Source organism: Stegodyphus dumicola, chromosome 8 (genome assembly GCF_044657685.1).
Source record: "Stegodyphus dumicola isolate Sdum_Otavi_A_Nest chromosome 8, ASM4465768v1".
Lineage (NCBI taxonomy): Eukaryota > Metazoa > Arthropoda > Arachnida > Araneae > Eresidae > Stegodyphus > Stegodyphus dumicola.
In genome coordinates, this window is record NC_140775.1 from 93,948,016 (window position 1) to 93,965,488 (window position 17,473).

General features: G+C 31.0%; 1 protein-coding gene across 2 annotated transcripts in view; it reads right to left on the reverse strand.

Annotated features, from left to right (window-relative positions):
- Positions 1–17,473, reverse strand: part of LOC118181385 (iduronate 2-sulfatase-like) — a 75,483-nt gene that overhangs the window by 42,723 nt on the left and 15,287 nt on the right. For both annotated transcript variants that reach the window (XM_035350512.2, XM_035350513.2), the window contains exons 2-4: positions 14,110–14,255; positions 4,602–4,779; positions 3,886–3,974 (exon numbers count right to left, since the gene is read on the reverse strand). In XM_035350512.2, coding sequence (XP_035206403.2) covers positions 3,886–3,974; positions 4,602–4,779; positions 14,110–14,255 — 413 coding nt within the window. The remainder of the gene's footprint in view (positions 1–3,885; positions 3,975–4,601; positions 4,780–14,109; positions 14,256–17,473) is intronic.

The following is a 17,473-nucleotide window of genomic DNA, read 5'->3' on the forward strand; positions in this document are numbered from 1 at the left end:
ATGGAGGAGACAATTAATAGAATATTTAGGTTCCATTCAATGAGAAACTACATTACATTCAAAGATAACATCTCCTGTATAAATCTACATTGCAATTACACACAACCACTAATAACCATATGACTTTTAATTCTGCAGAACTCCTAATTTATTCCAGGTTATGGAGTACTTACTTTAGAAGAGATAAAGGATGCTGAGGTGTATATTTTATTAGAGGCCCAAAAAAGTGAGTTTCAAGAAGAAATAAATCAAATTAAAAGAGGTAAGTGTGTAAACCTCTAAAGTAAATTAGCATCACTGAATGTGTTTCTTGTTACCATGGGGCTAATTAGAGTGGGCGGACGATTGTCCTATTCGGACCTACCCGCTAATAGTAAACACCCTATAGTTTTACATAGTAAACATCATTTAACTACTATTATTTTAGAGCATTTTCATTTGAGGTACTTTCATTTAGGATCACAATCACTGTTATATCAGGTAAGACAAAGGTTCTGGCTACTCAATGGCAAAAATAATTGTAGAAAGATCATTTACAGATATGTAACATGTTTTAAGAACAAACCCATCACAGTTCAACAAATAATGGCTGAGTTGCCCAAAAATTGTGTCACACCATCATACCCATTTAACATAACTGGTGTTGATTTCTGCAGCCCATTTGCAATAAAATTTAAGAATCAAAATAAGAGTAGTAACTGTAAGGTTGCCTAATCAGCATTTGTTAAAACAAAATGTTCGAGATATATGTATACTTCCTGTAGAATGATTGTTTATCTCTATTATAAACTGGTATTTGTTGTAATGATTTGAATGTGCATTCTTCAATATTGTGACTTGTTATTGTGAAATAATTTATTGTAGTATCTTTATATTTACATTTATTGTAATAATAGTTTTAAAATTGTTAATTTCAAAGTCGGGAGTGTTTTGTATTAGCTGAGAAATACTTGGCGACAGAGCAGAAGCTTGTCTAATAGTGCATATACCACCAGAATTGGCACTGAAATATATTCTGTGAGAAACTTGAACTTTTGTGGTACATTTGGAGTTGTGATTCATATGTTACGCTGTAAGAAAGAAACCCAGTGCCAGAGCGTCGCTATGGAAAATAAATGTATTAAACGTTTGAGTGTGTTGTTTTCTGTAATCTGTGTGGTGTTATTTTATTATGATATATAGCTATCAACGTAAAATAGAATAAGTCAATTCAATGTGCAACCAGCTGATTTTGCTCGGATTCTTCAAGAATTATCTGATGAAAAAAGAAAACCTTTGGATGGGAGAACAATAGCGATTTCCATTCTTTATTTTCTTTTATTTCTATTTTTTAGAAATAAATAAAAACATTAAAGTTAGTTTAAAGTGCGTTATTGTAACCAGTAAAAAGTAAATTTCCTTGCAGAAGTAAGTAATGCTAAACTTACTTTTTTTCCCAACCAAGGTGTTTTCCTTTATTTATTGTCTATACTTGTCTTTGATGAATATTAAAATTAGCTTCGATTTTAAAATATAATTATTAAATAATAAATTAAAAATTTTCTATAATGAAATATGTCATTGCATTTCCATCTCATTAACGTAAGAACTTAAAAATAATTTACTTATATTTGAATGTGATATCATTTGTATTTTGCAATATAAGATTAGTATTTTATTTCTGAATAAATTTATTATCAATATTCACTCATTTCTGTCATTTTTCGTGCCAAAAACGGTAAACTAACGGATGTCATAAAAAATATGACGCGTGAGTGCTGATGTGAAATTGCCAAGAGCATGTGCTGGAAGGTTAAACCTTTTTGAACATCCCAAACAACAAAATATCAAAAACCCATTCTTATGTAAGGAGTCACACTTCACAGAGAAAAGCTGAATGCTTGTACTGCCTTCTAGTCCTTTTTTTTCTTATAACAATAAATAAAAATGCTTCATTATTTAATTTTGTTTTTCCATATATCGTGTGATTATCCTTAAAGAGAGAAGTTTTATCCTGTTCTACTGTTTGCTTATCAAAGGTTATCAGTGTTGATATAATAAGCAAGCCTACTGAATATCTCTTCTATAGGAATAATGCTTTCAAAAAATAAAGAAAAAATATTAAATCAATATTTTGCATTGGTAAATTGTTATAAAGATTTTTCACAACAGAATCTGCATTTACAGAAACTTCTGATAACTAACATAAAGTTAGATACCAGTATACTGTTTAGAACTGGAGAAGGGAAAAAAGAGATTTGTGTTTACTGAATATTCAGTTATATGAATGATATACTGTGTATTCAATAATGTGATTAAAATAATTTAAACATCAATCAGGTAAAAGGAAAAAATAAATAACACATAAACAAATATAGAGCTTTTACCAAAATAAAAAAAGGAGGGGAATCTATTTGCTTTAATTATAAATTTATAACTTTATCAGGTTTCTTGCATAATAACATTCTATAACAAAAAAAATCGACGCACCAAGAAAGAATAATCCAATGGAGTTGGATAGGAAGACTATGTACAAAACAGAAAATGAATAAAATTTCATAACAATTGAATGATTCATTTCAGAGTTACATAGTTACAAAGTAACGAGCTCAATAAGGTGTTGACCCACCTCTAGCCTGGATGCAAGCTGCCACATGGCATGGCATAGACTGACAAAGCTCCCACATTGTCTCCTGCAGTATTTGTTTCTAAATTTGCTCTAAATATCGGGCTAGGTCATCAACATTCCCTGGTAGATGCAGTCACCTCCCCATCATATCCCAGACATGCTCAATAGAAGAGAGATCTGGCAATTTGGCTAGCCAAGGAAGTGTTTGACAAGCTGCAAGACAGTGCAGCAACATGTGCTGTAGGTGCTCTGGCATTATCTTGCTGAAAAATAAGGCCAGGGTACTGAAAAAAGAATGGTAGCAAAACAGGTCTTGGAATATCATCGACGTACCGCTGTACTGTATGTGTGCCTCAAAAGGGTCTGGCTATCAAGAGAAATGGCACCTCAGCCATAACTCCTGGTTGAGGGTCTGTGTGGCATGCAACAGTGAAATCAGGATCGGCACGCTGCTCTGGGCATCTCCAGACATGTCTTCGATGATCGTCACGACACAGTTGGAAGTGAAATTCGTTGCTAAAGACTATATGTCCCCAGTCAGCACAATTCCAACCTGATCGAGCCAAGTACCACTGTAATCTGGGTTGACAGTGTGCAGGCGTAAGTGGCAGATTGTGTAATGGTCGGTACAAGCATAGGTTTCACTCTATCAGCCATCTGTAAATGGTCATGGTGGACACTCGAGTGCAGGTCGCACGTCTGATGGTTGACAGCGATGAATGAGGCACTGTGACAGATGATCTGCTAATCACTCTGTTCACCCAATCCGTTGTGGCCCTAGGTCGACTGCTACCATCATGACACTGAAATCTGCCATTGTTCATCCATTCTTGGTAGCATCTTTTAATTGCTGCATCGCTTTGACTCAAATGACAAGAGATTTACCCAACTTTCCTCTTTCAACTCAATGATACAACCTCTTTCAAACTCTGACAGTTGCTCGTAACGAGCTCGAATCCTGCGGTGAGCCACTTTTTTTTCAGTTGTTGATAGGTATCCTAAATCACAATTCAACAGAAATTTTTATTAACAGTTTGAAAACAGCTCCTTACATACATCTGCTGGATGCGAAGTTCTGATGCGCTGGAGATAGTACTATTCATTCATTGGACAGCAAATTTGAATCATTTGCATATTTGATCAAAACATTTATGCATACGAAATTTCAAAGCAATCGAATGATTCCTTCTTGGTGCATCTTTTTTTTTTTTTTTTTTTTTGTTGTTGTTGTTATACAGTGAAAATGATAAAATTTATATAAATAAGCAACTACTTACTGGCCTCATTTTAAACTTTTGAGTTGGTGGACGATATGGATGCTCAGTCCAGCTATATGGATAGTCATCTGTCATGTTAGACACAATTCCTGATAAAAGCATATTAAAATCATAATTTATTTTATGGCTAACAGACACATTTAAAATTAATGACAACAGAAAATACTTACACAGCAAAAGTTTAATGGTAATTATATTTGAAAGAATTAAAAATAAGAAAAGCTATTGCATAATTTTAAAGACTTTAAAATTCTAAAATTACTTAATTTATTGATTATATACTGCAAGGCATGCAAGTACTATCTGCCCATGGAAAGTTGTTTTCAGACAGGATGTTCTAGGAAAAACAAATTTTTGCTTGATTACAGGATAAGGGGGACTTGAATAAGTTACTATAGTCTAATCTTTGATTTTCAAGCTGTGACACTAAATTTTAGTGCCAAAAAGATTTTCAGTTTAGCACCTGGCATGATTTGCAGAAAAATAAGAGTTTTTATTTTTAATTAAAAGTAGAAAATTAAAATCAAGATTCAATTTTAACAACTTTCAAACCAGTTTTCAATTTAAAGATAAGTAAATACTTAGAAATACATCTGTGTATTTGATTTAAAATTTTCATTAAATACTGAAGTTTCCTCATTATATATTTCATACAAGGAAAATTATCAACAGCAAAAAGAAAAGGAATCACAGTATGGCTAAGAAAATATAATTACCATGATGAAAAACCTTTCCAATGCTGATAGTCTCATAATCATGAAATTTAAAATGTTGAGGTATAGTGGTAAAATTTCCAACAGAATCACGCCAGTAACTTCCAGTATCATAGAGGTGCAAACTGTCTGGCCTACGACTTGTTAAGAAAGATGTACGACTTGGAGCACACAAAGCTTGCTTTAAAAAACAATACATTTTGAAATTTAAAAAAAAAAAAAAATGTAAAAATGCAAAAAAAATCATTTGATTGAAAATTAATATATTTTTAATTTTTATGTAATTCAAAGCATAAATTTTCTGGTTTAAACCTATCACAGACAAATAAACTGAAAGCAATCTCAAGCAATAAACAATGAAAGCTATACCTTTTGAGAAATAAGTACAACAGTAAAGCCCAAGTGCTTCGACTTTTGGCTTTGAAATGATGAATACTGTGTCTTGCATCCTACTCATTATTTACTAACTGTGTGCATATGTTTGCAACCAGTCAAATTATATTCACATGTAATTGATTTACGAACTTTTCCCTACTTTTAATTAATTTTTATATGAAAATAAAACAACTTTCTTTTGAGGAGTTCTTGAGATTCACATGAAATTTTGCTTCTGTTTGGATTTATCATGTTAATTATTCTTTATATCACTATTTAGATCATAAGAGTAAAAGGATTAAGAGTATTCTTTAGGTCTATATATTTTATAAAGCTTTATTTTTGTCCAGAGGAACACATTTAAATTATGACTACATATTCCTCTACTTCTTTGAGGTCCCATTTTATTTTTAGGCAAATACACCTATTCATTTTTGCAAATTTAACTTTTTTATCATTGCAATTTTATATCAGTTTTCTTCCAACTAGGGTATAATTTTAAGTACATTTTGTTGCATATGAAATAATTTGTTTCATGTTATGGTTTGATGATAACATAGCATTAAAAATAAGGAATTAAATCACTAAGATAAATAATGAATAAATGTTGCCCCCTCAACCTAAAATGTGAAGACATGGCAGAAAAATTTACCTCAATTTCTAAAATATATTACATGATAATATTTCAAAATAAGGAAAACAGATTTTACATAAAAGAAAAAAATATCTTCTTAAAGGCACATTAAAAAATTTTTAGCCATTTTAAAAACCCAGTACTTATTAAAATATCCATTCAAGGAAATCAGCTTATTGTATATTCTGGTGTATAATGTGCACCTGTAATTTTAAATTACATTTTTTAATTTTTAGGTATATTCACCATATAACGCACACCCTTTTAATTATGAAGAAACCTGTGATACTGTTATCATTTGAAGTCATTCATCCGAAGATATTTTTGCAAGCTTTTGAACAATGGTATACTGAATTGACAAGTGTGTGGGGAGAAATGCTTGAGGGAGTAAATAATTCTGCAAAGACAGTAAGTTGTATTCAATGCATGTGTGCACAAGAATGATATTCGAGGGTTTTAAGAAAATGAAATAATCTTGGATCCGCATATACTTTAGACATAAATGAAGTCTCAAAATTACTCAGATGTTTTCTCTTTCTATAGTCACTTGAAGCCATGACTTTGAAGTAAACATTGAAGCACTGTGTGGCACTGAACACTGAAGCACTGCTTGAAGAAGTGAACACCAGTGTTCCTTTCAGTAGTAAATATGTCTCCTGCTAAACAAATCAAACATTGCATTGATTTGGAAATCATGCTGCACTAAGGATGTTTCCTGTTGGTGAGTGGAAGAAAAATGATATCTTGATAACTAATATGCCAAAGAATGAATGTGCTCTGCAGAAAGGAGTAATAAAATGGCCTATCCTACACAAAAATTTTGCAAACTGGGTTCTAAAAAATTGCAAGAATCGCCAGTAACAGCATTTAGGTACATGTAGAAATAATTTATTTTTTTATGCTCATCTTTTCCTTATTTTTAAATCTATCAGTTTTATATCTGGTGCATAACATGCACCCATAAATTTCGATCTCATTTTTTGTGATAAAAGTGTGTGTTACATGCGAGAATATATGGTACTTGATTTTCAAAAACAATCTGAACTCTGTAAGTTATATCAACCATCTTACTAAATTTACTCATCTGCTGTATTTTTTTGCCAACTTTATGTGATAGATTACTAGCAACATTTAAAAAAATTTAGTATTATGTTTCTAAATTTAATGCTTTTATATACTGAAGAATCAAACAGCGAAAATAAAGTAGCTTTACTACATACTAAAACATTATTAAGAAGTCTCTCTGAAGTTTTTGAGATATGCAGAAGTCATAAGTGGCAGAAAACAATTAATGGTTAGATTAGAAAATATGAATTATTTTAGCTTAGTAGATGATTTTTTATTGGTCGACTTCAAGCAGTTTACGTAGAATAAATTTTAGGCAAAAGATAAATAGAGTTGACAGGAGAATATTATTGCGCTATGATTTTTCTATGATTTTAAAGTAGAATTAAATCAAGAAGAATGCATTCAACGTCTACATTCAACGTCCTTTTCATGCTACTGTATTCAGGTGGTTTAAAGAATTACACAGAGGTTGCAATACTTTTTAGGATGAACACACCGGAAAGTCGTTGTCAGGAGTAACCCTAGATAATTTAATTGCCATATGAACATTGGATCCACTGTCATACACAAATTAATTATACAGAATTACTTATGAAAAAAATTAAGTTGCTATTGGGTTCCTCCATAAGTTAACTGAGCAGTGAAAAGAGGAGTGTGTCAGAATCAACAAAGAAACCCTTAAATTACTTAAAGATGGTGGCCACCATATTATTTCTAAATTCATAACTCGTGATGAAATGTGCATACAATTTTTTGACGTTCCAACACGTTAAGAAATTAAAGTATGGGCCTTAGAAGATGATCCCATGCCCACAACAGTGAAAAGACAACATGCCATTAAAAGACGTAATGTATCGTTTTCTTAAGAAGTACAGAACTAGTCAAAGCCATCAAGCTGGAAGGACAGAAGACAGACACAGCTAACTGATACACTACTAAGTGCCTTCTAGAAATTGTTCAAGATGTGAATGTTAGAGGATCCTGCTCAACCATGACAATGTATCTTCTCATTCAGCAAGGTTCATAGCTGAGTTTCTTGAACAAAATCACATCAAAGTGATACAACATCCATTCCATTCACGAGATCTAGCATGTGTGAATTTTGGCTATTTTTCAATTTAAAAAAGAACTTATGAGGGCATCGTTTTCCTTCTGAAGATAAGACTGATGAGGCAATAAATGCAATTTTTTCATTGATTCTAAAAAATGAATGGCCCAAGGTATTTAATCTTTGGAAAATTCGCCTATAGAAGTGCACCGATGTTGGAGGAGACTCCTCTGAACAGTCCTAAAATTTCATAAGTATAAGTTTAAAAACCTTTGCCTATCTCAGAAATTTTAGAGTGACCCTTGTAAAATCAGATCTTTTACAAGTAGTCTATCTCTTTCATCAGATGAAATCTGAATGGATGGCTTGATGGTGGTGGTGTGGATTTTCTGATGCATAACCTGAAAAGTTATACACATCAAACCAAACACGTGTTAAATATTTTTAAACTCAAATTTAAAACCAGAGAAGACATAAAATCAATTGAGGTATTAAAGTGTGAATGTTGATATGAAATGATATATAAACTCAGATGATTCAGATATGAAACAAGAATAAAATCCCAAAACATGAGATATATAAAAATACCTAGGAACAATTTCAACATTAAATCAGATTAAATAATACACACCCGTCTCTTTTAAGAACTGAAATAAACTAGTACATTGACCTCTTTTCCGATTATTCGGTCAATGGATAGCTTGATCAAGGTGACCTTCTTTTATTGCAATTCCATATAAGGGTTACTTTACTACAGAATTTATGGCTAGATGTATGGAAATTAAAAGGAAGATCTCCACTGCAACATGATCTTAGAGCAATTACTATAACTTAGTTTACAACTTCTTCAGTATGGGTGGAAATGGTGTATATACCAGGACTGAAGAGAAGGGCTAGCTCATAGAGTGTTTCCCCCTGAAACAGGCAGTGAGGAGTGATGACGTAGCAATGATGCCACTGAGCGCGGAGATGCAATTGACAACATAGAAATTAGCGTTTTAAATTTGAAGAATCAGCGTTTAAAATTAGCTGTGTGTGAAAGATAGCCATAATTTAGAAGAGACAATGTTATTGCAGTATGCATTTTACACTGAACATTACAAAATTTAATAGTACTTACTCAATTTTAAAATAATAGATAAAATGTGCTACTCTTAGCATAAAGTTCCTTTTTTTATTTGCAGGGATTTTTTTTTCTTTAAATGCCTGTTTGTTTCTAATCATTTCTTTATCTGAATGTTAACTAAGAAAACTATACTACTGCTAAGATAACTATAATAACAGCTATTTAAAATTAATCAAAAAAACAACCTTAAATTGGCATAGTTTTAAACGTGTATGGTTATATATGGCAAAATTTCTGCTAATCTAAGTTTGAGTTTCAGCCTAATTGTAAATTTTATATTAGCATATTTTTCTCCCGATTCATTATAATAACATATATTTTTTTAAAAATAATTTTGTAACTTAGGCTTACATCAATATTTCATTTAAATAAATGCATGTAAGATTGTTATCTTAATTTAGACAAAACAAATTTACTCACAGTACCTAAAATAATTATTTAATTTTTCAAAAGTGGGGGTTAAGGGGGCAGGTCTTCTTATGCCAATTACTTTAATATTATACTTTATATATATTTTATCTAGAATGCTAAGCTAGCACAAAATCGAATCAATAATAACAGAGGATACAATAAAAATAACTGTAACAATAACTTAACAGAATTAGTTCTCATTTGAAATATGCTTTACGCTATTAACTTCTAAAGTGCAATCTAGAAATATTTCAAATCAAAACATATTATATATACTTACTTTTTGTCTCTCGTTTCCCTTGACCATTAAATAATTTAGTTTTAGTTTGTGACACAATTTAATTCTCTTTAATAATATCAACATTTAAAACAGTTCCATCTTCTAAAACAAATCCTTTATCTAAAAAGTGGTTTCTCAGTAATTTGAGCCCACCAGAGGCTGAGCGGTAAAGTCGCTGAACACTGGTAGTTCGGTCCGAGGTTCGAATCCTGCAAACGGGCTGGCTGCATGGGCGTTTTCGTGGTTTTCCCCATGTGTAACGTGTATATGAGCCAGTTTCCCTTAGAAAGTCCTCCACGAAGGCATCCCTCCCCTTAGGCAGATAGCCCTAGTGTGCTTTGTCATAATTAAATACACCAACACTCAGAAATTTGAGGCAGTGCGCTAAATCTAAAAACCCATATTTTTTTCGTTTGGAATACTGGATTTGGAAAATGAGAACTATTAATCGAAATCTGTAACTCTTTCCACAAAGTAGTAGATCCTCCTAAATCAGACACTATTGCTTTCACTTCTACTCTAGATGATTGAATATGTCTTATGAGTGAAAAAAGAAGTTCTTTCTTCATTGGAGTGTTAAAATAAAAAAATATTGGTTGTTTCCACTGCGAAATGAGACCTTTGATTAAAACAAACTGCACTTTTTGAAAAGGAGCGATTTTGGTCTAGTTTAGATTCATAGCAGAGTTTAGAATCTATGTGCATTTCGTCGAAACTGAGAACGCATATTTTTTCTACAGAATTCAAATATTGGCATCTTTCCTTCATTACAGCAAGAACATCACTCTGAATTCCTGGACTACATGAAAATTTAGCGCACCATCTCTTTAATGTGCTAGTGCTAGGTAAAGGAATTCCCATTTTTTCTTTCCAAAAATCGTAGCTTTTAGATGACATAGCTCTTATGACAATGCAATGTGAAATATCTTCACTAGTCCACCGGATTTTTTTTTTTTTCTTTTCTAGCAATGCGTTAATCTGCGTCTTTGTAAAAATATGCTTTAGACGTTTTTCCAAATTCTCCGATGTGTTCTGTTTTTTCCTAAATTTCGCTGTTTGGGATTTTAATTTCTGAATTTCCGATACAAATTTCTTTCTAGATGTCGTCCACCTTCTTTGTCGCTGAGCAAACATTCTAAAATCTTTCTTTTCTCTATTTTTCAATATTTTATTACAATTTTCTAAAGATATTATTTTGTTCTTCAAATTATCAATACATTCTTGTTTATCTTTACACTTAGGGCACTCAGGGATATTGTCACATAGGGCATTGTCACTTGTGAGTTTTATTTCAAAATCATTCACATTTGATTTATTATTGTCAGCTTCAATTTCGTTCTCGGCCTCAAAATAAATTTTCTTTGGGCTTATTAATTCGTGTAGTTTTTCAAAAGCACTCTGCATTAGTTTTTTCAAATGTCTCCGATTTCTTGGTGTTATTTCGTTTACTGCACACGATAAATTTACTTTCGGCACAGCATTGCATTTCAACAGTTTCTTTTGCGGCAATACAAGCAAGCGATTTCTCATGTCATCTTCATAATCACTGCACAGAAAATGTTAGCTGCAAATTCTTGCGTTTTTCACATTAATAGAATCCTGTCTTCGACATTTATGTAACCATTCTTTCGTCAAAAGCAAATTGTCCTTGGGGAAAGCATGAAATACAATATCTCTTCCTTTTGTATTTCTATAAGTGTTATGGCACGTTGCTACATCACAAGAAGCCATATTACATAAAGGATACTTTAAATATAGAATTTAAAAGGAAAACTGACTAAAACTATATATACACAAATTATTTTAAATATTTGCATTATTGGAAAACAAATATGTATGATTAAAATTAATTTGGGATATGCGATCTCCAGAAAATCGTCTCGCAACTGAATGAAACTACAGTTTTAAAGGCGCGAAATCAGAGCAGGTGCAACAGAGATACGTCAGATTACTTCCGGTTCCCCCCTCAATGAGACTCGCGTCAGCAAGGAGTCGAACAAAGGAATGACCTAGCCCTTCTATTTATCCCTGGTATATACCCAATGCATAGGTCATGTCGGCATTCAATTTCTCCATTCTTAGCAATTTTTAAATGGATGAAACTTTAATCTGGCAATTTTTTTTAAATTTAAGTGATGCATGGGGTAATGGGATAAGAGGAAAATGTTCCAATAAATTTACTTTTGCTTAGTTGTTACAATTTTACTTTTCTCAAATTAATTGCAGGAAAAAACTTTAAAATTTTGTTGGAAAACTTTAAAAGAAAATAATAATAATAGAAATTTCTCTATTATTATTTTTTTTTTTTAAATTTTTTAAGTCTTGAAATAAAGTTGGGTGGATATTTATTATTTGTGGCAGTTTGCAGGATGCATTTATATTCATTTTCACAAATTTCAGATGTAGAACAACAGAATTCCATAGTGCATATTAAGTAAAAATAAAGAACAGCTGTTTCATAAGGAAGTTGACCTTAGCAATGTTTTCGTATAGTTTTCAATGTAAATCAAAGCTATCTCATTTTGCTTTAGTCAAACTTAGCCCTTACATGGTTCTTGAAGAAGAAAAATAAGTATGATGAAATAGCATGCAGTATAAGTACTCTACCTATTACACAAACTGGAAGTAGAAAAATTGATATGTAATGAATCAGTTAAAATGTACCATGTTATAAATGAGTGCATGATATAAATTACACTACAGTGTAATGGGAAAAAATATATTTCAGAAATATATAAAAAATACATTTTTCATGAAAAATAGTTTTTATATCAGAATTACAGTTACTAATTTGCAGAAAGCAAATATTTTAAGTTGTTACTTAATAACTTTTAGCACTTTATTCATACTGCAAATTTCTTTATTGATACATTATAATAGAAGCATTAATAGTTTATCTCCCAAAAGAATGTTTTTCTCCTTCAAAAAAGAAAGAAGAAGAAAAAAATTATTTACATGTCAAACATCAGGAGAAATTATTTTTGAAATACATAAAAATATCCAAAATTCATTTGAAAAATTATGCATGGTTGGAAATACAATGGTATTTAACTAAAATTGAACAAATTAGTGTTTCTATTTGTCAACATAAACTTGGATTACTTTCCATAGGCACTTACCTCATTTGCAACTGAACATATGCATCTAATGAGAGTTCAGATGAAATATAATTAAATTTCAGTTCACTCTTAGTTACACTCATAGATGTCATGATTGCATCAAAATGCAGCTGATAATAACACAGCCAGTTGTTAGCAAATTATGTACATTATATTCATAATATATATGTTTAAATATATTATGAATATAATGTACATAATTTGTACATAATGACATAAGGTTTTTCGGCTTTAAAAATTATTTTAATGTTATATATGTGTGACAGTCATGAATAACAGTTTTATCCCTGACTATCTCTTTTAAGTGTATAACACTTTATGTTGCTGTTTGGCAAAATCATGCCTTCAGTCACAATTTGGCAGTATATCTAAAAATCAGCTGACTGCTGATTGCTCATGCATTTCACATTGTTTACATGATGACATACTAAATCTTATTACTTCTGAAGTGAATGCTAATATTCAAAAAAACAGTTTCAAGTAAAACTGACTCCGCTGAACCATTAGATCAGGCGGGTAAAATATCAAGTGCAGGAACCTGAAATGAAAATGTTGAAGGCTGTCCATAAAAAAAAAAAAAAAAAAAAAAAAAAAAGTATCAAAGAAAAATATATATATATATATATATACTCTGAAAGGAGAGCAAAATGTAATTAACTAATATTTGTGACAGAATTCAAAGAAATATTTCATATATTCTGTAATTTCAATGATGGTAGAATTTTTTCATCTTTCAAATATTCAACCTGCTTGTTTCCCTTTGAGTTAAACCTTTTCCCCTCAGCTTTAGAAAAGATTCATTAAATTATTTTATAATTAATTATATTTGTTGCATAGCATTTGACATGAGAATGTATTTTCTGCACTTTTTCAATATTAATATAAACTAAGCTGCTTCAGATATAAAACATCCCAAGGGTATAAAATATGCCTTTTCTTTAGCACTGGTGAAACTTTATTCTTTAATTTAAAGATGAAATATTTGACAAAATATTGAAATGTATTTTATATTTGATATAAACTAATTCCAATAGCAAAAAATGATTTCATTATAAATTTTATTTACTGATTTTAGCATAGTTGATTTTCTGTCAGTCACAACATTAGAAATCTGGCTGTCCATAACTAAGATTTAATTTATTGGATGTTGGATAATGTAATTACACTGTCAGCGCCCAAAATAATTTTGATAAGTTGTCTAAAAAAACAATTTTTTTAAATATGTGTTTATAATTTAGGGCTTCATTTTGCTACTGGAAATAACAATTACTTTGAAAAGATAAAGTGATATATATCCGCAACTATAATGTATTTGCAAATTAAATATACCAGATTATAAATATCGTAAATATATAAGTTTTGAATTAATACAAATTAAGAACTTGATTTGAGTTGCTATCAACAAGTAATTAAACTGACATATATCTTACACTTGCACAAAAAGAAATACCTGAGCATAAGCATTCTTGAAAATTACACTGCGAGAAGCTAACTGGTCTATGTTGGGTGTAATAGCTCTTTCATCTCCATAGCATCCCAAAGCAGGTCTTAAATCATCTACTACGATAAAAAGAACATTTTGCATTCCAGTAAATTCTGAAAAAAAAATATTAGGATCATTAAAGAAGAAAAGAAACTGAAGTTGTTATTTTTTTGCAACTGAAACATTAGCATACTTAATAATGCGTTAACCAGGATGGTTTCAGCACACTCATATATTACATTACTTAATGCTACAGTTGATCAAGATGTGATGGCATCATTGTGATATACCACATACTGAATAAGCAAAGTTGGTTACATATTAATGCAATGTTACCCCGCCTTTTTTGGGGGGTCACAACAACTGAATATCCTTAATCTCAAGATATAGTTAAATGGATTTTTCATTATTATAATTTAAAAAATAACATTCATCTACATTATATACAATGTCATGGAGAATTTAACTGAACAGGCCCAACATGAGCTAATTAAAAGGAAAGTAACATATAATCTATTCAAAAAGTCAAATCCAATGAAATATTGCCCAGCTTATTATTTCTTGAAGAATAATACTATTTACTTATATACAATGAAGATAAAAATAATTTTTATTTTGGTTAGGATAACTTGATATAAGATGATTCTCATCCTCATCCATTTAAAAAACAAGTGGACACTACAGAGTAAACAAGGTAAACACACAATAAATTCTTCAACTGAAAGATTTTTTAAAAAAATTTACAGGTACTGATAATTTGGCATCATTTTCTCTTAAATAAAAATGCAATAATGACCTAATGTTAAATCTACAATAGCATTTTGTGAGCAGCCTTTCTGAATAACATAAAATATATATTTATTTTTAAAAAAATTAATTAAGTGTGCGTTTTTTTAATATAAACATATGTTTTATGCTATTCAAATATTGTACAACAGAATAGCATAAAATACATGTTTACATTTTAAAAAATTATAATATTAATTCATGTTTATATTAATTCATATAATTATTCATGTTTATATTTTTAAAAATCACAAGAAACTCTACAACACCTTACTATGTTATGAAAAACATAACATAAATGTATACCTGTCAGAACTACTTACAAATTTAATGTATAATTGTACTACATACAGCCTTTACGATACTTCAGTAATAAGTAATTATGATGCAGAAATTTAGACAGATACATATATAGATGTGGGAGTAAAATACAAATTTCAAGTTTGATTATATTAGATGTAACCTTTAACTCGGCAGAAGGCGCGCACCCAACACAGACGTTGGAGATTGTGCGGGGTGACTGGGTCATCCCAATCAGTTTCATTAGGAAAATGTGTTATAAAATTTATAAAAACCATTTGATTATAAACAATAATTGCAATATTTCATTAAGAAACTATATTTCTTTACTTGAGAAAACTTATTTCAATATTTAATATTTAAGATAAAATTCTATTCAAAATAATTACATATCTAATCAGGGATCAGAAGCTAACATACACTTCTGGCAAACATAGGCAGAATGAATTTTACATGAAAAATTATCACCTATTTTGCAAGAAATTGTAGTTTTGTTGTCTTTTGACCTTGGACATATAGCACATCGGCCTTTGTCGAGTTTTGGTTTCTTTGATGGGCGTTCTTCTGATCCATTAGAAGTTGCATTATTGATGCTTTCACAAAGCACTTTAGGAAGCATCGGAATATTTTTTATCTCATCTCTATGTGGGGCTGCATAAGAGATATAGCCAAATTTTTTAAGAATTTCCTCCTATTTCGATATTGTAAGGGAGGGGTCTTTGTTGACAATAAGGCAACTCGGGCATTTATTGCAGCGACGTTCAAAATACAATAAAAAAACAACCATCGGCCATCTGTTGGTTTTTCGACCTGTCGAATATAATGATGACATTTCATCAACTTTGTCTACACCACCTTTTGTTGCATTATAAAATTATTTCTGGTTTCTTTGTATCATCACTTTCATCAATGGTGTCATCGCAATGCACTGTAGATAACAAAACTACACATTTTGATTTTTTAGGCACACACGATACTTAGTGTCGCGTTCTTTTGGAATCCAAATATAGAAGAATAAACTTTTCTAGTTTTTGTTTCGACGAACTTGGTTGGAATTTCAGCATTGTTTCTCTTCAGGGTTCCTACAATCGTTAGCTTCTTTGACAAAAGTGCTTTTGCTACAGGATAACTCGTATACCAATTATCCATTGTTACGCTTCTGCCTGATCCAAACAAAGGAGTGCACAGGCATTTCGTAATTTCAAATGGTGAATTTTTAACTCTGAAGAGACCTTCCGGCTGTTGTAATGTGTTATAGCTGTAAAAAGTTCTTGAATCTACTAAAACAAATATTTTGATTACATATTTTGCTGGTTAACTGGGTATATACTGACAAAAGGAACACCACCCTCGAAATTTCTCTAATTTTTCATCAATAGTAACACATTCACCAATAATGCATATCTTTTGGCAATTTTCATTGAAATCGGCAAAAAATTCTCTCACAGCCGCCAATTTGTCCAATTTTTTCTGAGCTTCACAATTGGTCACATTGTCTAACCGTAAACACCTGAGAAGAAAATTAAATCTTTTATATGACATTGTGTTCCGTAAAATTTCAATGCCTGATCCATCAGTAGCCCACAAATCTTGTGTGTTTGTATGTGATGATTTATGCAAGCCACACAGATATAAAAGCCCAAAAAGTGCTCTAATTTCCACATCATTTGTCGTTTTGGCATCCCGATCTCTGGTGTAATTTACCGATAATTTTTCAATATAAATATTTATACACTGCACAATGAGTCTTATCATTTTAGCATTGAAAAACAATTCCCAACTTTCTAGAGGCTCCGTTACATTGCGTGCAATTCCTTTTAATCCTAGTAAATGAGTTATTATATTTTGAGAAGATGTTTTCACTTTTTGATTTGGTTTTCCTTTCTGCCAAACTGTCTTATTTTTGCTAATAAAAATACTTTTTACTAAATCAGGATTTCCATCGTCTTCATCATTCTGCTCAAATTCACTTTCACTGTCGTGAGAACTGTATATTTCTTCATCAGATTCATTTTCACTATCTTGAACAATTTCTTCTTCAGAAGACTCAACTTCATCTAATAGAATTCTCAAATGTTCCATTTCACATTCAGTAAATTTACGTTTGTAAGCCATTATTTATCAAATAATCCAACAGACCAACAACAGAAACACTCAAGAGCACTGCTACTAATGAAAGCTAAACTGCTACTAATGAAAAATTTGGAAGCAGTGATGGTCGCAGAGTGACTGAGTCACCCCATTC